This window comes from Pantherophis guttatus, chromosome 18 (genome assembly GCF_059756535.1).
Source record: "Pantherophis guttatus breed Tessera chromosome 18, ASM5975653v1, whole genome shotgun sequence".
Lineage (NCBI taxonomy): Eukaryota > Metazoa > Chordata > Lepidosauria > Squamata > Colubridae > Pantherophis > Pantherophis guttatus.
Genome location: NC_142080.1, coordinates 10,606,645 through 10,633,123, shown reverse-complemented (window position 1 = coordinate 10,633,123; position 26,479 = coordinate 10,606,645). Strand labels below are relative to the sequence as shown.

The window sequence follows — 26,479 nt, the reverse complement described above, 5'->3', positions numbered from 1 at the left end:
TAGTGCATTCAGGATTTTAATGCACAGCTTAAAATGTCACTGCCTCTCCTGCTGCCCGAGTGGGTGGGGGGGTCTTCTGTTTAAATTTTTTTCGTCTTCCTGAACAGCGGCGGTGGTAGCCCCTCTGGAGAGATGTCCCTCATCGTGTCCGTATTTGGGGAGAGGGGGAGGGGGTGGCGTCGGCGTCCTGCCTCCTCATTTGAAGACCTTGCCTTGGTTGAACGCTTTGCCGACGTGCTTGAAGTCGCCTTCCCAAGCAAAATACTCCTGCACCATCGTCTTGCACTCCTCGCTTTCCGGCTCCAGCTTCCGCCAGGTGTAGGATTCGTAATCCACCTGCCAGTCAGGAACCAGCTGACGAAGAAATGGAGGAAAGGGGGGGTGTGAGGAGGGGGTAGAAAGGGGGCTGAGCCCTTTCCGGTCTCACCGAGGACTCTCACAGAGGCAGAAGTGTAACACCAGGAGTCTGCTAACCACACGATGCCAAGGAAGGCGTTTGCCACGTCCCGACGTGCAAATACGGGCAGTTCTCGATTTACGACCATAATTCATCATTATCTTTTAACGACCCCATAATAATCCCTTGGGGGGGTGGAATCTGGGCAACTGAATGGAGCTGAGCGTTTACTAGTCGGATGCCCTTCCTGTCACCAATGCAGAGTTTTGTTCAGCAGATAAATTCTAATAACGCCCAGAGAGAGAAATATCTGCCTCTACCTAGGATCAAACTCACAGCCTCCTGATTGTGAGGCGACAGCTCTACCTCTAGGCCACTGCACCACTCTCATAAAGCCTGGCAATCATCATTTTTTAATGATCCCATAATCCCTTGTGATGGGGTGGAGTCTGGGCAACTGAATGGAGCCGAGTGTTTACTGGCTGAATCCCCTTCCTGTTGCCGGTACGGAGTTTTGTTCAGCAGATATATTTTCATTGTGCCCAGAGTGAGAAATACCTGCCTCTACCTAGGATCGAACTCGCAGTCTCCTGACTGTGAGGAGAGAGCTCCGCCTCTAGGCCACTGCACCACTCCTGACTGATGACCACAATTGAGCCCAACATTTCCACTGCTAAGCGAGAAAGTTGTTAAGTGAGTTTTCCCTTCCTTTTATATAACCTTCCTTGCCGGTTGTTAAGCGGTTCGCTGCTTAATTTAATAGAAATGGTAAACATGGGGACAGGGTCTCTTGCGTGAGCAGGGGGCTGGACTAAATGACCTCCAAGGTCCCTTCCAACTCTTGTTATTCTGTTTGACTTTGTTCTTAAATGAATCGTGCAGTTGTTAAGCGAATCTGGCTTCCACGCTGACTTTGCTGGTCACAAAAGGGGATCCCAGGACACTGAAACCGCCGTAACTATGAGTCAGTTGCCAAGCGACTGAATTTTGATCACGCCACACTGGGGATGCTGCAACGGTTGTATGGAAAAGGGTCCTAAGCCGGGTTTTTTTCAGTGCCGTTTGAAATTTTGAAAATGGCCAGTAAAGGAATGGTGGTTAAGTCGAGAACTATTTGTAAATGTTCCTGGTTAACGGCGGGGGTTTGCTTGCAGAGCATTAAGGTTTGATCCTGGCTTAGAAGGGCAGGAAGATCAACCCCAGGCCTATCGTTTCACTCGTGGCCCCAAAGAGGTGGCTAAGATGCTGAACTTGTCGATCAGAAAGGTCGGCAGTTCGAATCCCTAGTATAGGTCTGTGTGAGCAGGGGGTTGGACTAAATGACCTCCAAGGTCCCTTCCGACTCTGTTACCGAGGTGAGGGACACTGGCAGAATAGATGCCATGGCTTCCCCAAGAAGCCACGAAGAGTAGCAGCCTGAGAGCCAACATTTTCTGGGAGAGAGGCGGAAGAGAAGGGATTGTCACGGTGTGTGAGAGGAATGGATGCCCTGTGGGGTTGTGCGTGAATGCCTCTTCCGTGGGATAGATGACATCATCCACACCTAGCGCACCCAACCCCTCCCTACCAGCACAGATCCTTGGGGGGAGAGAGAGAGAGAGAGAGCGCATCATGGGCGTTTCATCAATCTCGTAAAGGGCCGCAAACAGCGGATCCCTCTTTTAGGGAAAGCTTAGGCAACCCCCCCCAGAAACTCTTTCTCCTCGTCTGGTAGAAAAAGCTCTGGTTGGTTGAGCTTATCCTCTAACCCAGGAGTCGGCAACCTGCGGCTCTGGAGCCGCATGTGGCTCTTTTCATCCCTCTGCTGCGGCTCCTTGTTGCCAGTCGGCTCCACAATTGATAGGGCTTTCGGTTAGGACAGGTAGAGAAGAAAAGGACGCCCTGCTAGGAGGAGACTCTATGGTGGAGGGGGGGGGATGAGAGGAGGAAAGAGGAAGCAGACTTCCGGTCGGCAGAGGAAAACACCATGCTAGGAGGAGACTCTATGGTGGGGGGGAACCGGACTTCCGGTCAGCTCCAGAATTGAATTGGGGGGGGGGCTTCTGGTTAGAGGACCTTTGTGGCTTCTTGAGTGTTTAAGAAGGTTGCCGACCCCTGCTCTAACCCAACAGTCCCCAGCCTGTTTGCGACCGGGCCACATGACCAGTGGGCCGGCACAAATGGGCACGCACAGCCCCAAGCCCCAAGCTCAGAGAGCACCAAGGACCCCTTTTCCTTCTCTCTCTCTCTCTCTCTCCCCCTCTTTCTTTCTTTCCTTTTTCTATTTTTTCTTTCTTTCTTTTTCTATTTTCTTTCTTTCTCCTCCTCCTCTCTGCAAACACCTCTCACTTCTGGCACTGATGATGTTCCCTAGTTGGGTCACGAAACGTCTGCCAGAAAACAACCAAGCTCAGAGAGCACCAAAGACCCCGTATTTTTCACCCTACTTCAATGCCACCTTCTCCTCCCACTCCCTTCTCGCACTGATGATGTTCCCTACTTGGGTCACAAAACGTCTGCAAGAGAACCACCCAGCTCAAAGAGAACCAAGGACCCCTTTCGCTTCTCCTGTTTTTGGCAACAGCTGCGCTTTCCCGGTTTCTCTCTCGCGTGGCCTGTCCGAAGCACCGGGGCGGTGGGGGGGGGGGGGCAGACCCTCACACACTCACGGGGAAGGCGAGCTCCTGTCCGCGGAAGACCCAGATGCCCGAGATGCTGCTGTCGTTGTTGGCGCCGAAGACGATGACGGAAGCGAAGGCGTTCTTGCGCAGTTTGTCCAAACGTTGGAACATGCCTGAGGGAAGAAGAAGTGAAGAGGGTTGATTAACGGCTGGGCCAAGCTTGTAAGCGTAATAAAAAGAAAATTGGGGGGTGGGTGGGTGTCCGGGGGAGGAAACGAGGTGAGCTTACCGGTGATAAGGTTGCAGCTCATGAAAATCTGAGCCAGCTCCTCCGGAAAGCGGTACTCCGCGTACCAGATGGACCAACCGTCTTTGTCGAAGTGGTCCCAGAAGTGAGGCAGGGCCACTTTCAAGGTGTCTTCGTTGGAATACTTCTGCTTAAATTCATCCATGCTGAAGGAGCTGGAAGAGAAATAATGAACAAGAGGGTCTCACTCAGATGCAGCACAGAAGAAACGGGAGGGGGAGGGAAAGGACACTGCTGGTGTCAGGTTTCGAGGTCGTCTCAAATAAATAGCACTTCAAACAAAGTCTTTGATGAAAAACTCCCATTTATTAAGCACGACATTCTAACTCCGACTCCATCGAAGCCAACACTGACTTCCAGACCCCAAACCCTCCCTTTCCTTTCCCCACTCCTCTGCACTCATTGGCCATCTTCCAAGTCACTCTACCCCTAATCTACTGCTCCAGCTCAAAGGAATTTCCTCCCTCCCATCCCATCTCCTAGGGGATATTATCTCCAGGGAAAATAAGTAGGTGAAAAGTCAAATGTCCCTTTCCAGATGCCTCCGCTTCTTCTTATGTCAGCACTAGAGTAAATGCAGCTTGAAGTGCTGACAGCTGGATGGTCTCGCTGCCTTTTCCTATCCCCAGCTTTCAGAGGCAGAAAGACAGTTATTCTGGCCCGGGGGGGTGGGGTGGGGGTGAGGGGGGAAGTGGGGGTGGCAGACCAACAAGCTTGGCCCCCTATCTTGGGCAGCCAAGTGGCAATCTGGAGCACGATGGCTAAAATCCTGCTTGATGCCAAACCATCATTGTTGGTGTTGTGGCCCGTCAGCGGCCTGTGCAGCTAGTAGCTGATTCCAACAGCGAGGAGGCTGGTGGCAGGAGGCTGGTGCAGCTGGCACTCGAGTCGGACAGTGAGGAGGCTGGAGAAGATGTGGTGCCAGAGGCGGGGACTCAGCCAGGGCCTCCAGAAGCTCCCATAAGTGAAGAAGACGAAGAGGAGGAGCCTCTTCTCAATGCACGAGCGTGCAGAGCTGCCAAAAAGCAGGAGTGGCTCCTCAGGAGGAGGTCTCCTCGAGAGTAAGGCTTGGGGCTAATTGGCCACTCCCTTAGCCTATTTAAGGAAGGACGACGACTGATGCAATTTGCAGGAAACAACTTCATTCCTTCGCGTCTGGATCTTAGTTCTCTGCAAATTGCTTCTGGGCTTTCTGCCAACCATAGTAAGGTTACGATTATTTATTCTTTGGATTCTTGTAGGCTGTTAAGAAAGTTAATTAACAGCCTTCGTTTAAAAAAAAAAAAAAAAGCTGATTTAATTTAGTAAAACTAAGGTTTGTACAGACTTTGTGTGTGCTGCGTTCTTTGGGGTCCGTAGCTGGGGCAGAACAGTTGGGGAATAGTAAGAGTATTAAATGTTGGAGATGTGATTGTTTAGATGCTACATATTATCATGTTTGGTGGACTTGTAAGGAAGTTAAGGCTTTTTGGATAAAAATTTGGTGGGTTATGCAGAATGTTTTGAAGAAAAAAATTCAATTTTCTCCACAATTGTTTTTACTGGGTATAGTTAAGGGTTTTACATTGGGTGAAACAAAGTTGATATTGTATATGATAACAGCAGCGAGATTATTGATAGGTAAATATTGGAAAAATGAAGCTCTGCCCACTATCGAGGAATGGACTTTGAAGATGGCCAGTTTTGCAGAGATGGCGAAGATTTCAGCATATTTAAAAGATTGTGCACAAGAGACTTATGAATGGGAATGGAAAAGGTGGATAGATTATGTGCAGAACAAATATCAAACCAGGAAGTATCAAATAGCTTTTAATTGAAAATGTTTTGTTATATTAAGATAGAAATATTTTAACTTAGTGAAGATGAAAAATTATAGGGGGGATGGAGGGGTTCAAGTTTTATATAAAGGGTTTTTTTTTTTTTTTGATGTGAGCATATTCTGTGGAAGTCCGGGGGGAGGGGAGGGTTAGGGAGGATGAGGTTGGGAAGTTTGGGGTGGGTTGGGGGGGGGGAAATGGGGTGAAAATGTAATTGTAAAACTTTTGCAATAAAAAAAAAAAAAGAGTTGGAAGGGACCTTGGAAGCACCAGTTGCGTGCGCAAGCTGGCTTCACGTGTCTGTTGTTTAGCGAGGCGTTTGTTAAGTGAGAGTTTTGGCCCACTTTACGACTTTTCTCGTCACGGTTGTTAAGTGAATCTCTCCTCATTAATAACAACCTTTATTGTCACTGCACAACCTAGGTGCAATGCAGTGGTGGGTTCTAATCAAGTTTTACCACCGGTTCGCATCGCGCACGGGCTTTGCGCGCGATGTAGTATGGATTTCCTAACCTTGTAAAAGAATCAGCTATTTTTTTTCTTCCCCCCAGGAAGAGTTGATAAGAGTTTGTCGATAACTATTTGTACGCATTATCTCAATTTAGCATATTAGGTCTTGCAGAGGTTTATTTTGGGACGATGATTTAATCAAACGATTGGATAGTAATATTGATTTTTCTCAGGGGTTGAGATAAAATTTTGGGATGCGTTCGAATCGCCTTTTTAAAAACATGTTTCTGTATACGGTCGTCCTCGATTTACAACCCCAATTGAGCCCAAAAATGTATGTTGCTAAGAGAGAAATTTGTTAAGTGAGTTTTGCCCCATTTTATGACTTTTTTTTTTTTTTTTTTGGCCACCGTTGTTAAATTAGTCATACGGTTGTTAAGCGAATCCGGCTTCCCCATCGACTTTGCTTGTCAGAAGGTCGCAAAAGAGGATGGATCACATGACTCCGGGACACTGCCACTGTCGTAAATATGAGTCAGTTTTCAAGGATCTGAATATAAATCACATGACCATGGGAATGCCGTAATGGTCGTTAAGTGTGAAATATGGTCGTAAGTCACTTTTTTCAGTGCCGTTGTCATTTCAAACGGTCACTAAACGAATTGTTCTAAGTCGAGGATTACCTGCAGAGCAAAACATCTTTCCAAGGATTGGCACACAAAAAGCTCAAATTCTTCCAAAGTAGAGAAATGTTGCAGCCGGGCTAAGAAGACCCCAGCAAGTGCTTGCAGGGTTTGTCTGTCAAACCAGCCGTCTTACGGACTACAAGACCCATGGTTTTCCAAGCCACTGGAGGGGAACAGGCTAGCAAAACCACTCGCCGACCAGCCCTTTGCAGCCGAGACTGAAAATGCGGCCAGCTCACTTTTGACTCACTCCAGGATGAAACGGTGAACAGAAAACGGGTTTATCCAGGAGGGAGAAATTGGGTGGGTGAGACTAGATGTCTACACTGTCAAATAATTTACTAAGACTGTATTACTATTAATTCTTCTCTTCTAGTATCTATCTCTTTCCACTTATGACTATACACATGTTGCTTGTATCTTTCAATTTATATTGTTTTTATTTGTTTCCAAGTACGATTTGATAGCTTATTAGTAACCTTGGCTATCACTCAGTGTTGTATCTTTTTATTCCTGATGAATGTATTTTATTCTCCTTATGTACACTGAGAGCGTATGCACCGAAGACAAATTCCTTGTGTGTCCAATCACACTTGGCCAATAAAGAATTCTATTCTATTCTATTCTATTCTATTCTATTCTATTCTATTCTATTCTATTCTATTCTATTCTATTCTGTTCTGTTCTGTTCTGTTCTATTCTTATTCTATTCTAGAGCACAGAAGCAGCCCTCTTGTTAACTCTCAAGACTCCTTTTTTCCTGCTCTATAATCAAGATGGACTAATATGAAGGTGTATGCAAGTATGTTACCGTATTTTTCGGAGTATAAGACGCGCCTATCTTTTTTGGTGAGGAAAAGAAGAAATCTCCCTCTGCCTCTGAGCAATTGTGCTTCTTTACAGCAAACAGCCTGCTTTACTTTCATTTTCGTTTTCAGCATAGCTTGATTAGCACAAGGGGGAAAAAAAAATCTGCTCCAGCAATTTACCTCTTTGCAGCAAGCAGCAGAGGCCAGCGCAAAACAGCTGAGAGCAATTCATCCAATCAACTTGTGCTAATTAGGCTGTGCTGAAGCTGAAAGCAGCTGTTTTTTCTTGCTGTTTGCTTGCAAGGAGGTAACTGCTGCGAGGCACAGGCCAAAGAGTGGGGGCCAGTGGGTGGGCGGGGCTACATTCGGTGTATAAGACCCACCTAAATTTTCACCCCCTTTTAGGGGGGAAAAAGGTGCATCTTATACTCCGAAAAATATGGTATGTGTGTGTGTTTAAATATTTTTATATTTCTAAATAAAAGTTTTGCTGTCCTTCTGTATAAATTTACACTTTTGGATGTAGATAGATAAACCTCTTGTCATTTTTCTCTGTATACAATGGTATATTAAAATGAAATTACAGTTTGTGTGTGTGAATATATGTTGTTATATTGTATTATTATTGTTATACTGGGGATGATAATAAACATGGTTTAGTGGGTGGCATTTTTTTTTCTTTCAAGAGGGCGTTGGAATTTCATTTTAATATGTGCCATTGTGTAGAGAAAAACGACAATAAAGTATATCTGTCAATCTCGTATCATCTATTTGTCCATCGTCTGTCGGTCTATCATCTACCTACCTCATCCATCCATCTCTACCTATCCTTTTATCTACGTACCTACCTACCAATCATTATCTCTCTCATCTACCTATCATCCCTCTCATCTACCTACAGTGTATTTTTGAGGTTTGATGGCTAATAACACCACTTTTTTTTTTTTTTGAGTTTCAAAAGATAATCCTATTCCACTGCTGGAATGGCCTGGGAATAGCCCAATAGCCTTAACCCAATTGAAAATCTATGGAGCCGACTAAAAATACTGGTTAGTCAGAAGCGACCCAGCAATAAAACCCAGTTAATCGAAGCCATCATTCAATCTTGGTTTCACATGAGAACAGCTGCAGAACTAAAAGACTCGGTTCACTCCATGGGAAGACGTTGTAAGGCCGTCATTCATGCTAAAGGTTACCCAGCGAAGGATTAAATGACACGGGGATCATTTTTGTATATCTTTTTTTTTTATGGTGATCATTTTTGTACATCTCGTTTTTTCTACGTGTTTCACTTCTCTTCTATAACTGTAACTGCTACTCTAATAGCAAATCCTTCCTCAAAGTTATTGCATTGCATTCTGGATTAAATTATCTTTCCATTGATATATAATTTTATGGTACTACTCCCCCCCAAAAAGTGGTGTAATTAGCTGGTTTTAGAAAATACACTTTTCCCAAAAGGTTTCCACAATTTTGGCCACTACTGTACTTGTCTGTCTGTTTATCTACCTACCATATCTACCTACCTAATCTACCTATGTACCATATCTAGGTACATATGGTACACATATCTATATGTGTATATGGATGATAAGTAGGTACCTATCATCCATCTACCATCCCTCTCTCTCATCTATCTATCTTTCTCTCTCTCTTCTGCCTGGTACAGGAGTTTTTTGGGGGGGGGGAGGCCAGAGGGAGGTTCCTTGCCCGAAAACAAGTCAGCTACTGTGTTGAGCTGATCATGGATCACAGGACAGCTTGCTCGGAGCAACAGCTGAAAGGCCAGGCGGCCAGAATAAATGAAATGCTGCACCTCGGGGTCAGCATCATCGTGTTTTGCAGAGAAGGGCCTCCCCCTCCTCCCTCCTCCCCCTCCAAGAATCTGCTCCCCGGCCCCTCCTCCTCCTCCTCTTCCCCCCGGAAAGGGGGAAGGACCTCTCCAGTTGCAAGCAGCAGCTGACGCCCCCAAATGGGAGTTCACCCATTTTTAGGGCAGGGAACAAACTTTGCTGGGGCCGGAGAGGGCCTCTCCTGCCCAGCAGCCTCGCCCTCCCTTCCAGAGGGAGGCAGCCCAACCTGGCCCGCTGCCACCTCCAAGCCCGAAAAACAAGATTCTCCCCTCCCTTGTGCCTCCCTGGCTCAGCCGGGCTGGAAGGAAGCCCAAAAGCAGCTGGGCGGCCAGCGTGAGGCTCTACTGCCACCGCGTGGCTCATCCTGGGCAGCCACCGAGTTTCTCTTTGGCACGGCCAGAAAAATGGAGCCAAGGAACAGCTGTCGGGGGGGGGGGGGTCCTCAGGGGGTCTTTCCTTAGCTGTGCAGATGAGGTTAGGGCAAGAAGTTGACCACCAGGCCACGAAGCAAATTTACAGAGTGCCACGCTCCCAGGCCCACGTTTTAATCAAAACCACCATTTCTGATGATCACCAAAAAACGGTGCCTACAAGCAAATTGCCGTTTTGTTTAATGACCGCCACAAAAAAAAAAAAAGGATGACAAAATTGGGCCTGTCACTTTTAAGAGTGGTCACAGATTAGGACTGCGATGGGCAGGCTCAGTTGTGTTTGGAAGTCAAGGGTTACCTGTAACGCACCACACCTCTTCCGCCTTAACTTTTTTCATTGTCTCTTTTGAAGGGTGGATTTGAATGTGGCTTATCTCTATGTACTTAGCGTTTTATTTGTTTAGATCTTCTCTCTTTATGCCTCTGCTAAATGCAGGAAGCGCTGCGTGTACCCAGCAGACGATAGCATGTAAGATGAGTCGCCCTCAAGGGTGAGACACACAAAATATCCTTTCGCTCATTCGCTGGACGCTCAACAAATCAAACAGACGGAAACGTATGATTAGTCTCTTTCCGCACCCCCCAATTACGTGTATAGGGATTATTCTCTCTCTACAATTTCTGTTGTTTTGTATTTTCTGTTATGGATTGCACCGGGGAGGCTCAATCAATTTCGTTGTATATATTATGTACAATGACAAAAAAGGCTAGGCTATACTATATACCCATAATGGCGAACCTGTGGCACGCGTGCCACCTGTGGAGCCGTATCGGTGGGCACGCGAGCTCAGCTCTGGGGCACACGCGCCCACCGGCCAGCTGATTTTCGGGCCTTCTGGGCCCACTGGAAGTTGGCAAACAGGCCATTTCCGGCCTCCAGAGGGCCTCCAGGGAGGTGGAGGTGGCCATTTTCGCCCTCCCCAGGCTCCTAGAAAGGCTCTGGAGCCTGGGGAGGGCGAAAAACGGGCCTACCGGGCCATTACATGCCAAAAGCGAGGGAAGCACGTGGGGGGGTGGTGGTGGTGGTGGTGGTCACTCGTAGAATTATGGGTGTGGACGCACACACACACACACACGCAACCCCCCTGCGCTCCCCCCGCTTTTAGCACGATTTTAAAGGTTAGCCATCACTGCTATTTACCATACCATACTATACTAATACTATACACTATACTAATACTAAAATACTAATACTATATTAATACTAATAGTAATACTATACTAATACTAATATATTATTAATACTAATACTATTTCTATACTAATACTATACTAACACTAAACTATACTAAATTAATACTATATTAGTACTAATGCTATATTAATACTAATAGTAATACTATACTAATACTACTATACTATAACTATTATACTATAACTATACACTAACACTAAACTATACTAACACTAAACTAATACTATATTAATACTAATAGTAATACTATACTAATACTAATACTATATTATTACTATTACTAACACTATACTAATACTAACACACACTAAACTATACTAATACTAAACTAATACTAAACTAATACTAATACTATACTATGCATATTTTTCGGACTATAAGACGCACCGGTGTATAAGACGCACTAAGATTTCAAAGAGGTAAGTAAGAAAAAAAAATTTTTGCCCTCCCCGGCCCCCAGGAGCACTCTGCAGGCCTCCCAAACCCTCTACGTGCCTTATTTTTGTGAAAAACGGGCCCGTTTTTTTGCAAAAATTGGATGAGCAGGGTAGGGCCTCAGGAGGCCAAAAATGGCTGTATTCGGTGTATAAGACACAGCAACATTTCCATCCTCTTTTGTGGGGGGGGGGGAGTGCGTCTTATCCTCTGAAAAATACGGTATATTTAAAACAGGTTTCCAAAACTAAATTAGTTTTGTCACAGAAAGCACCTCCCTTTTAGATACAGATAGCCTTTGTACAGGTAGTCCTCAAATTTCAATAGTTTGTTTAGGGACCACTTCCAAGTTACAACGGCACTGGAAAAAGTGAGTGATGACCATTTTTCACACTTACGACCGTTTGCAGCATCCCCGTGATCAAAATTCAGAAGCCGGGCAACAGATTCATACTTACGATGGCTGCAGAGGGTCACGTGATCCCCTTTTGCGACCTTCTGACAAGCAAAGTCAACGGGGAAGCCAGATTCACTTAACAGCCAGGTTACTAACTTATCAACTGCAGTGACTCACTTAGTAACTGTGGTAAGAAAGGTCGTTAACATGGGGCAAAATTCACTTTAACAACTGTCTCACTTAGCAACAGAAGTTTTGGGCACAGTTGTGGACTACCCGTTTAATCTTTCGTTCATTTGACTGTTCAGAGTTGCGATACGTATGACGTGTTTTTCACACTTATGACCTTTGCAGCATCCCAGTCATGTGATCAAAATTCGGATGCTTGGCCGCTGGCATGTACTCATGACGGTTGCCTTGTCCCAGGGTCACACGACCCCCCTTTTACAACTTTCTGACAAGCAAAATCAACGGGGGAACCAGGTTCTCACTTTAACGACCGTGCTACTAACTTCGTAACTGCGGTGATTCATTTAACGACGGTGGCCAGGAACATCGTTAAAACCGGGGGGGCCAAACTCACTAAACTGACTTGTTTTAGCAATGGGAAATTGTGGTCGGGAGTCGAAGGGCTGTCTGTAAACATGGAATTGTGTTTTATTTAAAAAGAGGAATTTTGTAGGTTTGATGTACAGCGAGATATGCCTAAAATTATGATGATGGAACTATTTTTTTTCCCCTCCATGTAGCCAAATTCAGTCCTGACTTCCTGGTTGCTTCCACATTTGACTGGAGAACACTGTGGGACATTTTCCAGGTTGTCCCAAACCCCCAGAATGGGAGTCACCCCATTATTTTTGGACTCTGCTGCGCCCCCTCCTACAACCAATTCGGGGGGGTGTCCCTTACCTTTTGGGGAGCTCAGCAAAGGGATCTATGAATTTGGGCTCAGCTGCCAAGACCTCCTCGCACTCGTCTAATTCCTCTTCCGGTTCTCGCTTCTTCTCTGCTTTCTTCTCCTCCTTCGGCGTTTTCTCCTTCTTGGAGGTTTCTTTCTTAGGTTGGTTCTCTGCAAACTTCTTGCCTGCAAAGCCACAAGAAGGGGGGGGGGAGAGAGAAATGAACAGGATTTAGGGTTTCGATGCCGAAACGTCAATTTTCTGGCCTCTTAAAAGCGCTAACAGCAGCGTTTTCCAACCTTGGCCCTTTTAAGATGGGTGGACTTCAACTCCCAAGATAAAATAACAGATGAACAGAGTTGGAAGGGACCTTGTAGGTCATCTAGTCCAACCCTCCACCCAAGCAGGAGGCCCTAAACCATTTCTGACAGATGGCAGTCCAGTCTCTTCTTGAAAGCCTCCAGGGATGAAGCTCCCACAACTTCCGAAGGCAACTTCTGCTCCATGGGTTGATTGTTCTCACTGTCAGGAAATTCCTCCTTATTTCCAGGTTGAATCTCTCCTTGATCAGTTTCCATCCATTGTTCCTTGTCTGGCCTTTGGGTGCCTTGGAAAATAGCTGGACCCCCTTCCTCCTCTCTGGGGCAGCCCCTCAAAAATTGGAAGATGCTCTCCTGTCTCCCCTGGTCCTTTTCTTCACTAGACCAGCCAGGCCCAGTTCCTGCAACCGTTCATCGCATGTTTTAGTCTCCTAATCATCCTGGTTGCTCTTCTCTGCACTCTTTCTAGAATCTCAACATCTTTTTTATAGTGTGGTGACCAAAACTGGATGCAGGACTCTAGGTGTGGTCTTACTAAGATACCTCCAACATTTTAGAAGTGGGTTGTCACTGCTTCCTTTCTGGGGCTAAGAGAGATGGCCTAGTTCCGGGGTCAGCAACCCGCGGCTCTGGAGCCGCATGTGGCTCTTTCATCCCTTTGCTGTGGCTCCCTGTTGCTGGTCGGCTCCACAATTGATAGGGGTTTCGGTTAGGACACGTAGAGGAAAAAGGATGCCGCACTAGGAGGAGACTCTATGGTGGGGAAACCGACTTCCAGTCGGCAGAGGAAAAAGGATGTCATGCTAGGAGGAAACTCTATGGTGGGGGAACCGGACTTCCAGTCGACTCCAGAATTGAACGGGGGGGCTTCTGGTTAGGACCTTGGTGGCTCTTTGAATGCTTAAGGTTGCCAAATCCTGGCCTAGCCCAAAGTCACCCAGGTAGTTTTGTGCCTAAGGCAGCACCAGAATTTAATTCATACTGGTTCCTAGCTTGCTGTCTTAAACTACAACAACAAACTGACTACTATACTGTAGTCCATGTATTATTATTTTTTTAATATTAGAAGTGTCAGACAGATTTCCCCTACAGTTTAAGCACGGATGGCTTTAATAGCTGTTTGTTATCGTACTGCTGTATTCTTTATTGGTTATTTTATTGCTCTATTCTTTTATTTCTGTTCCGGTTACGCTCTTTTCACGGCTTCCTTTTTTATTGTTGTAAGATGCCCCCCAGCGATAGGCAGCAAATAAATTTTAACAAAATAGATAAAGCTGCTAAACGTTCATTCACAAGAACTCAAGAGAGAAGGGGGGGGCTCCCAGCTATGAAACGTCTTCACCAACTGGGCGTTTGATCCAGGGTGGATAAAAATAAATGATTTTTTTTAAAAAATCAAAAAAATCAGATTTTTTTGATTTAAATCAGATTTTTTTGATTTTTATCGAATTTATTTATTTATTTTTTATTGAAAAAGTTTTACAAATACAAATTTTCCCATCCCCCCCCTTTCCCTCCCTAACCCTCCCCTCCCCCCATGACTTCCCCAAGATGAAATCCAAATCCAAATCATATTGTATAATACTTTACCGCATTTATTTTAGTAAAAAACTTTTGGGGTAAAAATCTATCGTAAGATCGTTTTCTATTTAAGATACATAAATAATTTAGTTTATTCAGGATGAAATGGAGCTTAGTTAGGTAGCACGAGGCTGTATATTCTGCAACACTGGGACTATCGGTGAGTCAACAGTGGGTCAAAGGAGTAGCAGAGATGACAGTTGCTCTTTAAAAATTATGATTTAAATCGAGTTGATTTGAATCAAGCCTTTTTACTAGTGATTTAAATCATGATTTAAATTGTGATTTAAATCGACTCGATTTAAATCAAACCCACCCTTGTTTGATTAAACTGAATTTGCAGAAAAAAAAAATAGGAAAACGTTTTCAAAACCAGGGTGGGGCAAGGCTGGCAACAGGTTGACCCATATAAAATGCACGGGGCCCCTTCAGAAATGTTTGAACCCATCCCTGAAATAGGATCCTTTTCTACACCGTGTTCTAATTTTAGTCCTGGAAGTTGCAGAGCCAAAGACAGAAACGGACAGTAAAATGCACGCTATTTCTTCCACGGGTTAAGCTAACTTCCATTTTCCTGAGATTGGTGGGCTTTCGATACAGGTGCCGTATTTTGCGGAGTGTAAGATGCACCCTTTCCCCTCCTAAAAGTGGGTGAAAATTTAGGTGCGTCTTATAGATAGAATATGGGTGTTTTCGCCCTCCCGAACCTTCAGAAGCACTCTGCAGGCCAAAAACAGGTCCGTTTTTGGAGAAAATGGGCCGTGCGGAGGACTGTAGGGTGCTTCTGGGGGCCTGGGAGGGTTTAAAATGCAACGTGCGGAGGCCAAAAACTATTTTTTTTTCTTGTTTTCCTCCTGTAAATTTAGTCTGAAAAATGTGGTACTCCTCGACTTACAACCACAATTGAGCTCAAAATTTCTGCTGCTAAGCGAGACATTTGTTAGCTGAGCTTTGTCTCACTTTACGACGTTTCTTGCCACAGTTGTTAAGTGAACCCGGCTTCCCCACTGACTTTGTCAGAAGGTTGCAAAGGGTGATCCCATGACCCAGAACGCGGCAACTGTCATAAGATACGAGTCAGGTGCTGAGACTCTGAATTTTTGATCCCATGACCCGGAGAATGCTACAATGGTCGTAAGTGTGAAAAACGTTCCTAAGTCACTTTTTTCTTCAGTGCCGTTGTTGCCTTGGACACTCCCAGTCGCCAAATGAACTGACGACTTGTAAAGCGGGGGTCCCCAACTCCTTGCAACTCCATGGGTGCGAGTGGCCAGCACTCTCCCCCCGTGAAGCTTCATTTGTGTGAGTGGCACGCACGAGCGCCCACGGCTTGCACAAATGGAGCTGCGTGTGCGAGCAGCTGCTGCTCACACAGAACCATTTCCTCTTCCCCCCCCCGCGAGTCCTCAAACTATGGAAAGTTGGAGACCACTGCTCTAAAGGATGAAAAATGAGTATCAATTCTGTATAGTGGGTTCCTACGAATAGAATACAATAGTAGGGGCTAGAACAGAATAGACTAGACTAGGAACTTGGAGGTCTTCTAGTCCAGCCCCCTGTTCAAGCAGGAGAATCTATACCCGCGATGGCGAACCCATGGCAAGCGTGCCACAGGTGGCATACGGAGCCATATCGACGGGAACACGAACTCAGCTCCAGCTGTTTCTTGCCTCTGGAGGGCCTCGGTGTGTGTGTGGATGGGGAAGGCCCGTTTTTCGCTCTGCCCGGGCTCCAGAGCCTTCCTAGGAGCCTGGGGAGGGCGAAAATGGTGGGACCGGAAATTAGCAAATGGGCAGTTTCCAGCCTCTGGTGGGGTGGGGAAGGCTGTTTTCTCCCTCTCCATGCTCCCAGAGTGGCCCTGGAGCCTGGGGAGAGCAAAAAACGGACCTATCAGGCCAACCATGCCATCATGTGCCAAAAGTGGGGGTTGTGCATGCATGCACAGGGTGCATAGAATTATGGGTGTGGGCACGTGCGCGCGCTCCCCCCAACTTTTGGCACGCGATGGTAAAAAGGTTAGCCATCACTGATCTATATTATTTCGGACAAGTGATTGTCTAGTCCCGTGATGGCGAACTTATGGCACACGTGCCACCGAGCTCAGCTCTGGCGTGTGCATGCTGATTTTCGGGTCTTCTGGGTTCACCAGAAGTAGGAAAATAGGCTGTTTCCTGCCTCGGAGGGCCTGGGGGTGGGTGGGGGGTAGGCCTGTTTTTTTTAAAAAAAAAATTTGATTTATATGCCGCCCTTCTCCGGAGACTCAGGGCGGCTTACAATGCATTAAGCGTTTTTCTTTCTCACTTGGCTCCAGGGCCTCTCTAGGAGTCTGGGGAGGGCGAAAACGGCCTTCCCCACCCTCCCGTAGGTCCTCCGGAAGCCGAAAACGCCCTGTTTGACAACTTCCGGTCCAGTGATGGAGCGCCCACGATTTCTGGTGGCCAGCTGTTCCACTGGTTAATTCTCCTCACTGCTAGGAAGTTTCTCCTTAATTCCAGGTTGCTTCTCTCCTTGGTTAGTTTCCAAACCATTGTTTCTTCTCCTGCCTTCTGGTGATTAATTTTTTTTTTTTTTTTTAAATTTGATTTATATGCCGCCCTTCTCCGGAGACTCAGGGCGGCTTACAGTGCGTTAAGCAATAGCCTTCATACTTTTGTATATTTATACAAAGTCAGCTTATTGCCCCCACAAACTGGGTCCTCATTTAACCTACCTTAGAAAGGATGGAAGGCTGAGTCAACCTTGAGCCTTGGAGAGATTCGAACCAGCAGTAAATTGCAGGCAGCTGTGTTAATAACAGGGTGCATTAAACCACTGTAGTACCAAGGCTCTTGGTTGACACCTCCACCCCTCTCTTCTTTGTAGCAGCCCCCTCAAATAAGTGGAATACTGCTATCATGTCTCCCCTAATGAGGTACTTGCTCTCTTTTCTTGTTTGGAATTAATGGGAAGGAATTAAGCTACGCCAAGTCCAGGGGTGGTGAAAAGCTGCTTGCAACGCCTCCCACCTCCCGTTTTCTCCTTTTCCAGCCTTAAAAAGACCGAATGGCTGTTTAAAAAGAGAATCAGGGGGTGAATTTCCTGACCGTCAAATTGCGCCATCTTCTCACACAGCTTCAAATCCCCCAGGATGGCCTTGAACTGAGGCTGGTTTACGCAGGTCAGAAACCAACGGTTGACATTTTCGTAGGGCTGGCGGAAGGGGGGCTCCAGCACCTGAAAAAAAGGGGAGAAAAGGAGGGAGATCTCAGCTCAAGCGACGCCCAATCGGTTTCTTTCAACATGGACTAAAATATACAATAGAGAAATGAGATATTTGATTGGGAATGTATTAACGGCGGCTGGAATTGTGTTTGCTAAAAATTGGAAAAAGGAGAAAATCCCAACGCAAGAAGAAATTGTTATGAATGAGCAAATTGACATTTGAAATTAAAGAACAAGATAAACAATACTATAAGATATGGGACTTATTTTATCAACGGTTAGATAGAAAGATATAGAAATGAAATATGATCTTTCTGATACATAATGTAGATACATATTTTATCTACATAAAATAATGTAGAATTATATAATCCCACCACTGCCTGCCCCCTCCCCTCCCAGTCACTCCTCGCCTGGTCTGAGAAGATAAGGAACCCTGGGATGCTGCAACCGCCATAAATACAGGTAAATCTTTGACTTACGACCACGATCGAGGGCAAAATTTACGTTGCTAAGTGAGACATTTGTTAAAGGGAGTTTTTGCCCCGTTTTATGACCTTCCTTGTCATGGTTGTTAAGTGAATCACTGCAATCGATAAGTTAGTTACCACGGTTGTTAAATGAATCTGGTTTCCCCATTGACTTTGCTCATCGGAAGGTTGCAAAAGGGGGATCAAGTGACACCCCCCCCCCCCGGGACACAGCAACAGTCATAAGTACGAGTTGGTTGCCGAGGAATCTGAATTTTTGATCACATCATCCCGGGGCTGCTACAAAGGTCGTAAGTGTGAAAAATAGTTGTAAGTCACTTTCATCGGTGCCGCTTTAACACTGAACTTTTTCTAGAGTCTCAACCGGGGTGAAACGCTCCTGGTTCGGACCGGATCGCCCAATCTGGTAGTGATGGAGGCGGATGGTTCGGAGAACCGGTAGCAAAAATCCCTGCCACCTCCCCCCCCATTGCCCAGCTGAGCCGTGCAATCATCAGAGGCTTTTTTTTTTTTAATTTTTAAAAGCATTTTTTCTACAACCTCTTCGGCCGAAGAGGTTATAGAAAAAAATGCTTTTAAAAGTAAAAACAAAGCCTCTGCCGATCAGGCAAGTCAGCTGGGATTGTCAAGAGGCTTTAAAAGCATTTTTTAAACAACGTCTTCAGCCAAAGAGGTTGTAGAAAAATGGGTTTAAAAGTAAAACAAAAAACTTGGCCACGCCCACTCAGTCATATTACCCCAAGCCACACCCATAGAACCGGTAGTAACAAAATTTACATTTTATCACTGGTCTCAACCTCTTTTTTTAATAGTGTGGTGTCCAAAACTGGATGCAGGATTCTAGGTGTGGCCTTACCAAGGCCTTATAACGTGGGAGTAACCCTTCACGTGATCTTGATTCTAGTACTATGAACAGGCTCCTCCTGTTCCTTTGCCTCTCTGCTGTCCGACTCTGGAGGCTCTAGAGTCCACGCATCACTCCCAGATGGCTCTGGCCCCATCTCTGCCTCCGACACAGAGCCTTCGTCCGGGCCTTCCCCAGACTCCAGGACTGGCCCATGGTCCTCCCCAGCCCCCTCACTGTCCGACTCCGCTGCCAGCTCCGCAGGCTGCTGGCAGACCACACCACTAACAAACCTCTTGTCCTCAGAGGCCAATTCCTCACAGGGGAGAAAATGCCCAGCCCTACTCTTTCTCCACCCGCAATCCCAGGCCCCTCAGCAGCCCCCTTCCCCCTCCAGGACCTCCTCAGCCACCTACAGAGACTAACCTGCTTGTAAAGCCAGAGCAGAGTGCAGACCACGGTGATATCCGCCAGCGTGATACGCTCCCCAACCAAAAACGTGCGAGTCTTCAGGTGAGAATCAAGCAGGCTCAAGATCCGTTTCACTTCCTCCTTGGCATACTCCGTAGCCTGCAAAGGGGCAGCAAAAACTTTAGGAGGGCAGCCTAGGGATTTTTTTTTCTTGGGGGGGGGGGGGGTCAAAAAGGAAATCTACATACAGCCCTGAGGCTGTCAAAAGCCAGAGGGGCCTTTGCAAGAATATGAAACGAAGTATCTTGAATATATCGAAACACAGTACAAAATATAATTAACTTCTGTTTTTTTTCAAGTGCAGGAAGTCTTCGAGTCACGACAAGGGAGCCCAAAATTTCTGTTGCTAAGTGAGACAGGTGTTGGTTAAGTGAATTTTGCCCATTTTACAACCTTGCCACAATTGGTAAGGGAATCTGGATTCCCCAGGGATTTTGCTTGCAAAAGGAGAACACGTGACCCCAGGACACTGGAACCGTCATAAATATAAATCAGTGGCCAAGCGGCCAAAGTCTGATCACGTGACTACGGAGATGCTGCAACGGTTGTGTGCAAAACAGTTATAACTCACCTTTTTCAGTGCTGTCGTTGAGGACTACCTGTGGAGGTAGTTCTTGACCTATGACTGTAATGGAGCCTGCCCAATAAGGTTGTAAGTTGTGACAGTTGTAAAGCAAGTCACCCATGTAACCAGTTTGATTTTACCATCATTTTTTGTGGCAGTTGTAAAGCAAACTTTGTTCATTATGGGGCAGCTTTGCCAAATCCTGGTTTTCCGTAAAACCGTTGTAAAATGCTGTTATGTGACTGGGAGACACTGCAAATGGTAGTAAGTACAGAAAGTCCTCGACTTACAACTTACCAGTAGCTGCTTAGTGACTGTTTGAAGTTATGATATGTCCGGGAGGTCCATCGTAACTTCAAACAGTCACTAAGCAACTAAGTTGTAAGTTGAGAACTTCCTGTATCTGTCTAATAATAATAACTTAGGCATTATACGTATATACACATTATACCCATACAACAAAATTCACTTAACACCCAAAGACCAGGTCCAACATGCATAACAATCCCCAAACACAGTCCCACCCACCACAAATTCCCCACCCCTACACCACCCAAACATCCACACAACAGGCCAAGTAATGCTGTATGCTAATACTGATGGTGGCCCTTTAGTTCATTGTTGAATACGATTATAGCTCTGGGATAAAAACTATTCAGAAGCCGTGTGGTCCGAGTTTGAATTGTTCTGTATCTTCTGCCAGAAGGCAACAGTCCAAAAAGATTGTGAGCAGGATGGGAAGAGTCTCTGAGAATATTATGCAACTTTCTCAAACAGCGAGATGCGAAGATGTCGTCCAGGGCTGGTAGCTGGCGTCTGATGATATTCTGGGCAGTTTTAATGATACTCTGTAGAGCTTTTTTGTCCGCTACAGAGCTGCTCCCATTCCATGCAAGAATGCCGTAAGTCAGGACACCCTCAGTGGTGTTGCGATAGTAGGACAGAAATAGACACTGAGATGCTGGTATCTACTCTGAACCTGATGATTAGCGAAACATTTTTTAAAAAGTGATTTCTGCCCCCTTCTAGCTTTTTAGATGATTGGGGAAACCTCTTTTTCTACAAAATTGGGAGTGCCTCTTACCTGCTTGTTGTATTGCATGATGCCAAGCGTGGGGAAAACCCAGGTGCTGGCTGGGGGCACAATGTCGCTGTCAGCAAAGCTCACCCACTGAAGGACCTGGGAAGCCGCCTCTTGAGTTGTGCCTCGGAGTTCCTCGTTGCTGACTGGGAGAGGAAAACCGGCCAGTTAAGAGAAGCCACGATCAAAAAGAAGGCAGGTAGCCTTCAACGTACAGCCACAATTTTATGTTGCTAAGGGAGAAATCCGTTAAGTGGGTTTCGCCCCGTGTTATGATCTTCCTTGCCGCATCTGTTAAAGGAATCACTGCGGTTATTAAGGGAGGAACACCACCGCTGTTAAGTGAATCTGGCTTCCCTCATTGACTTGGCTCGTCAGAAGGGGATAACCTGACCCCGGGACACTGCAACGGTCGTTAAGTGTTAAAAATGGTCGTAAGTCGTTTTTTTCAGTGCCACTGTATCTTCGAATGGTTACTAAATGAATTGGTATAAGTATTTATTTATTTATTTATTGGTTTGATTTATATGCCGCCCTTCTCCGGAGACTCAGGGCAGCTTACAATGCATTAATACAATTAAGTATTAACAAGAGCCTTGGTAGTACAGTGGTCTAAAGCACCCTGTTATTAAGATCATCTGCCTGCAATTACTGCAGGTTCGAATCTCGCCAGGCTCAAGGTTGACTCAGCCTTCCATCCTTTCTAAGGTAGGTAAATTGAGGACCCAGATTGTGGGGGCAATAAGCTGACTTTGTATAAATATACAAAAAGGATGAAGGCTATTGCTGAGCACATTGTAAGCCGCCCTGAGTCTCCGGAGAAGGGCGACATATAAATCAAATTTAAAAAAAAAAAAAAAAAGTAGAGAATTATCTTACACTGGCAACTTTAGTTAAGTCTGTTGTCAGCTTTGGAAGCCATATTAGCTGCCACCTTCTTGCGCTTGGGAAAGCAGGACGGGGGATTTGTTAAGACATAATAGCATTCTTCTTTTCGGTCAAGGTCAGGGTGCTCCTGCATCTGGAGGAGGAGGGGTTGCAGAGGTGGCTCAAGGTGGGACAGATGGAGATTGGGCCATGGGAGGGACTGATGGGTGCAGGGGCTGGATTTGGGGTTTTGATTTATTGAGGGAAAACTCGGAACTCTCAGATTTGGGTTTTTCCCAGATGTGCCAGTATACCTATTCCAATAAATGGAAGATTTTGAGACGACGCTTGTCTCTTAACTGGAGTTGGGTCGTTCTGGAACGCTGACATCCGTTTCCTGTAAACCTGACCCAACAATGAGTCTCTTGAGATTTTGGATAAAACTGACATATATTTACCGTAGTGTGCGATGGCGTTGCTCTCGAATATGCAAAATCCATCATCTCCTTCAAAGGCCGGAACCTACAGAGGGTTAGAAAAAGAGACTCTCTTGAGAAGACAGACAGACAGACAGCTCTCCTCCGAAGAGGTCAGCAACTGCCATCTGCAGCATTGTTTCTCAACCCCAGGAATTTTAAGGCACTTGGGACTTCAATTCCCATAATTCCCCAGCCAACACAGATTAAACACAGATTAAATAAAATCCAGGGAGTTGCGATTTAATTTCCCACAATCCCCAAGAAGCAATAATGTTGACAGGAAACTGCTACTGTTTCTCAACCTTGGCAATGTTAAGGTGAGCGGACTTCAACTCCCAGAATCCTTCAGCCATGGCTAGGCTGGGGAATTCTGGGCAATGAAGTCCACGCATCCTAAAGCCGTCAAGGTTGAAAAATAACTGAACTGGTGTCAGCCTTGGAGGTCATTTTTTCTTTTGGATCTTCAGAGCTGCCACATTCAGTGCTGTGGGAAAGTGGGAGGGGGGTTACATGGAGTTGGTAGAGTTATTTAGCCATAACAACATTCTTTTCTCTGAGAGTCAAGGACGTTCAGCCTGCACCTGGAATGGTGTGACTGGGAGGCATCTCCAGTTGGGACAGTTGATTGATTGGACCATGTGATGGACATGTGGGTGAAGGGGGAAAGGGACTCTGACTTTCTTTTGGGTGGGGGAAACCTGGAAGCTTTTCAGATTCAGGTTTTCCCAGATGTGCCAATATGACATCTCTAATAAAATGGATCTTTGAGGAATTGCTTGCCTCGGAGTCTTACTTGGAACTTGACATCCGGAGGATACAGCATTGCCTCAACAAAACCAAATGAAAAATATCATTAAACGCTGGACTTGCTCAGCTATGTAATTGGGAGGGATACCCCAAAAAGGAACCTGGCTTGTTCTGAAGATGCATTAAAGTCTGCTGGATACACGGATCATCAATCCCAAATAGTGTGAGGTTAGTCCTGGTCGTGCCTTTTTTTGTACCAAGCCCCAGGCATGTAGAGAGCCAGTTTGGTCTAGTGGTTAAAGCACCGGATAGAAAGTGGGAGAGCCGCGAGTTCGAATGCCACCTTATCCAGGAAAGTCACTCTCTCAGCCCAACGTATAAGATTGTTGCAGGGAAAATAAGAGGAAGAAGGTGTGTCAGACACGTTTCCCACTTTATTTGTAAAATAAATGTGGGATACAAATAAATATCCTTGGTGGCACAGCAGACTAAAGCACTGTTAAGTAACACCAGCTGCCTGCAATTACTGCAAGTTCAAATCTCACCAGGCTCAAGGTTGACTCAGCCTTCCAGCCTTTCGAGGTAGGTAAAATGAGGACCCGATTTGTGGGGGCAATAAGATGACTTTGTATAAAAAAAAAAAAAAGGAACACCACTTGGGGGGGCCCAAAAGCCCTACTAAGCAGATATATACAAAAGTATGAAAGCTATTGCTTAACGCATTGTAAGCCGCCCTGAGTCTCTGGAGAAGGGCGGCATATAAATCGAACCAATAAATAAATAAATGAACGAACGAATAAGTTTTCACAACTCAGCCAACTATTCTCCTGGAAACTACCGTGTTTCCCTGAAAATAAGACCCCCGTCTTATATTTTTTTTTGAACCCTGAAATAAGCGCTTGGCCTTATTGCCATGCGCTCAAAAGCCCGATTGGGCTTACTATCAGGGGAGGTCTTATTTTGGGAGAAACAAGGTAGCAAGAATCAAAATCACACAGTAAGGTTACAGACATCTCCCATTCTACCAAAAAAAAAAAAAATCCCAGAACTCCATGGCGTAACTCCAGTTAGACCAGGATAAAAAAACCAGTCGCTCACCTTTCCAACTGGGAATTTTTTCAGAAATTCAGGAGTCTTGTTGGTCTGCCCGAAGTGGAACTGGGGTGGCGTGGCGAGGACTTTGATCTTGGCCCCGCTGTATTGAGCAGCGATGAGGGCTTTGAATGCCCGCCAGTTCTCGGGGTAAGTGTAGAGAGTCTGCAGGGGGGAGGCAAGCAGCGATGGGGTTAAATGGGTACCCGAGAAGCGAAGCCGTAACTTAGTAATATGCGCCATGTAAGTCTTTTCTAAGTCTTAAAAAATCGATTTTCAGCCTAAGCGCAGCTGGAAGCCAAGCTCTGTGCATTAATTTGTCCAATTGATAGGGTCAACCTCTTGGCAGGTGACTCTGCAGTTGTGGTGGCCAGAGGACTTTGCTACTGCAAAGCCAGACGGGGCACCATCATAATGCAACATCAGCAGAAGGTCCATGATCTCCTACTAAATTCTCCAATGGCCTGCTAAGAGGTCTACTACACCTCCCATTCTCCAGAACCACACCTGCCATCAGGCTAAGCCCCTCTCCTCCTGGCTCTAGAACCCGTTAAAATGCCCAGGAACCTTCACTTGGACTTAGCAATCGTGGCTTGGAAAGATCTACCTAAACATTTCTGGGTGCAAATCTAGGGCCACCTTCCCACAAGACCTCCTCATCTCAGAATAAGACAATAGCGGGAGTTGGAAGGGAGGTCTTCTATAGTTCAAACCCCCACCTTACCCACCCACCCACCCACCCAAGCAGGAGAACCTATATACCATTCTGGACAAATGGCTGTCGAATCTCTTCTTAAAAATCCTCCAGTGATGGGAGCACCCACACTTTTTGAAGGCAAGCCTGTTAATCGTTCTGTCAGGAAAATTTTTCCTTAAATTCTAGCTTGCTTCTTCTCCTTCCTAAGTTTCCATCCGCTGCTCCTTATCCTGCTCCTGGATTCTCCTAAAATCAAGAGCTTCCACCCCAAAAAACTGGCTCCCCAAGCCAACCTGGGTGTAAATCCAGGGCCACCGTCTCACACCCCTCATCTCCTAAAATCAGGATCTTCTGCTCAACAGCATGGCCCACCCGAGCCAACGCCCACCACTCTAAAATCCAGCAAACACCGCCCCCCCCAACATGTGAAACATCTCCACCGCAAGAAGGACCCAGTCAGTGGCACCTATCTCAGATTGCTGCCAGCACCAAAAGGGCGAATTAAGAGGACGTTAGAACCCATCATCCTTGCCCATTCGCTTCTGGGTGGCCCAAAAGGCCAGGAAACCGCCCATTCCTGTTTTTCATTCCCAGGTGCAGAGAGACAGCCAGCTGCCTCTAAAGCTGGAGGCTCCATTCAAGACGCCCATCACCCCACCACTTCTGCAGGCAGATTCTCTTCCATCCCATAAAAAGGGGTCTCTCTCTCTCTCTATGCCCCAAATGGCTTAATTTACAAATTTTTCTGGGGGGGGGGAAGAGTGGTCTTTCATCTGAAGCCAGTTCAGAAAGGAGGCAAAATGCTGCTTTGCCTTCTTCCCATGTGGCAGAGCAAAAAGCAGCTCGACCCCCATCCACACAAACAGGCTGCACCCGTGTTTCTCCCAACCTGGTGGACTTTTAAAGAGGTGGCGGACTTCAACTCCCAGAGTTCCCCAGTCAGCTGTGCTATGCATAGCTATGCTATACTGGCTGGGGAACTCTGGGAGTTGAAGTCCGCCACCTCTTTTAAAAAGTCCACCAGAGGTTGATAAAACTCCCGTCTTAGGACAGCTCGGACTACAGCGCCTATATGACGTGGCCTTTAGGCCCGAGCGTATGGGAGTTGTAGTCTTGGCCGTTTCGGTGCCGTTTAAACCCTTCATGCGCGTGGCAAGGGAAGAGCGGAGCAGCCTGACACTCCCCCTTTCGGGCTCTGCCCGCCCGCCCGGCCTCTTCCATCCCCGGCGAGACTCCCCGCTTCAAGGCCCTCCTTCGTCCCTTCCCAACCCCGGGCTCCGGGCCCCCCACAGCCCTCCCGGTAGCCGGATGGAGGCGGATGAACTCTAGGCCTCGACGGGAACCGCAAGCTCACCCCGGCCACCGCCATCTTAGCGAGGAGAGGAAAAGGAGGAGCGTCGCCCAAGACGGCCGTAAAGCAAGTAGGGGGAGGGAGGGAGGAGGAGAAAGCCGTAGGCGACGAAGCTGCTACGTCACACTGTTGAGAGGCGGAGCCCTGCAGGGACCGGGAGCGCCAGAGCATAGAGACTTTAAAAAAGAGTAGAGAGATTCTCTTTCCTAGAGAGGCCAGTTTCTGTTTTTCCTTGGTTTATTATGGTAGGGGTTTCCAAACTTGGCAACTTTTCAGATTTGTGGACTTCAGCTCCCAGAATTCCCCAGCTAGCCATGGTGGGAATTCTGGGAGTTGGAGTCCACAAGTCTTGAAGTTGCAACTTTGGAGACACTCAAAGCAAACTTTTGCTTTGGCTACAAATATTCTCCATGATT

The 26,479-nt window shown here is 46.4% G+C and overlaps 1 protein-coding gene across 2 annotated transcripts; it reads right to left on the bottom strand.

Annotated features, from left to right (window-relative positions):
- On the bottom strand, window positions 1-26,208 carry EEF1G (eukaryotic translation elongation factor 1 gamma). 2 transcript variants are annotated; one of them, XM_034405817.3, is made up of 10 exons: window positions 26,067-26,208; window positions 24,022-24,180; window positions 22,156-22,219; window positions 20,834-20,976; window positions 19,140-19,283; window positions 17,261-17,390; window positions 12,287-12,461; window positions 3,287-3,459; window positions 3,046-3,170; window positions 1-354 (listed from the first exon to the last, which is right to left on the bottom strand). In XM_034405817.3, exons 1-10 carry the CDS (start codon window positions 26,079-26,081, stop codon window positions 196-198), a joined length of 1,287 nt encoding a protein of 428 aa, XP_034261708.2. In that variant the 5' UTR covers window positions 26,082-26,208; the 3' UTR covers window positions 1-195. The 2 variants fall into 2 exon arrangements, with proteins under 2 accessions (XP_034261708.2, XP_087737389.1); XM_087881263.1 differs by lacking the exon at window positions 26,067-26,208 and adding an exon at window positions 24,778-25,022.
- Between the last annotated feature and the right edge of the window lie 271 nt (window positions 26,209-26,479).

What these genes read in the sequence shown, in the direction of transcription:
- EEF1G (XM_034405817.3), bottom strand. An exon ending in AAAAATTCCCAGTTGGAAAG is followed by an intron (nt 22,220 to 24,021) that starts GTGAGCGACTGG and finishes AACCCTCTGTAG; the next exon opens with GTTCCGGCCTTTGAAGGAGA. An exon ending in GAAGATGGCGCAATTTGACG is followed by an intron (nt 12,462 to 17,260) that starts GTCAGGAAATTC and finishes GTGGCTTTGCAG; the next exon opens with GCAAGAAGTTTGCAGAGAAC.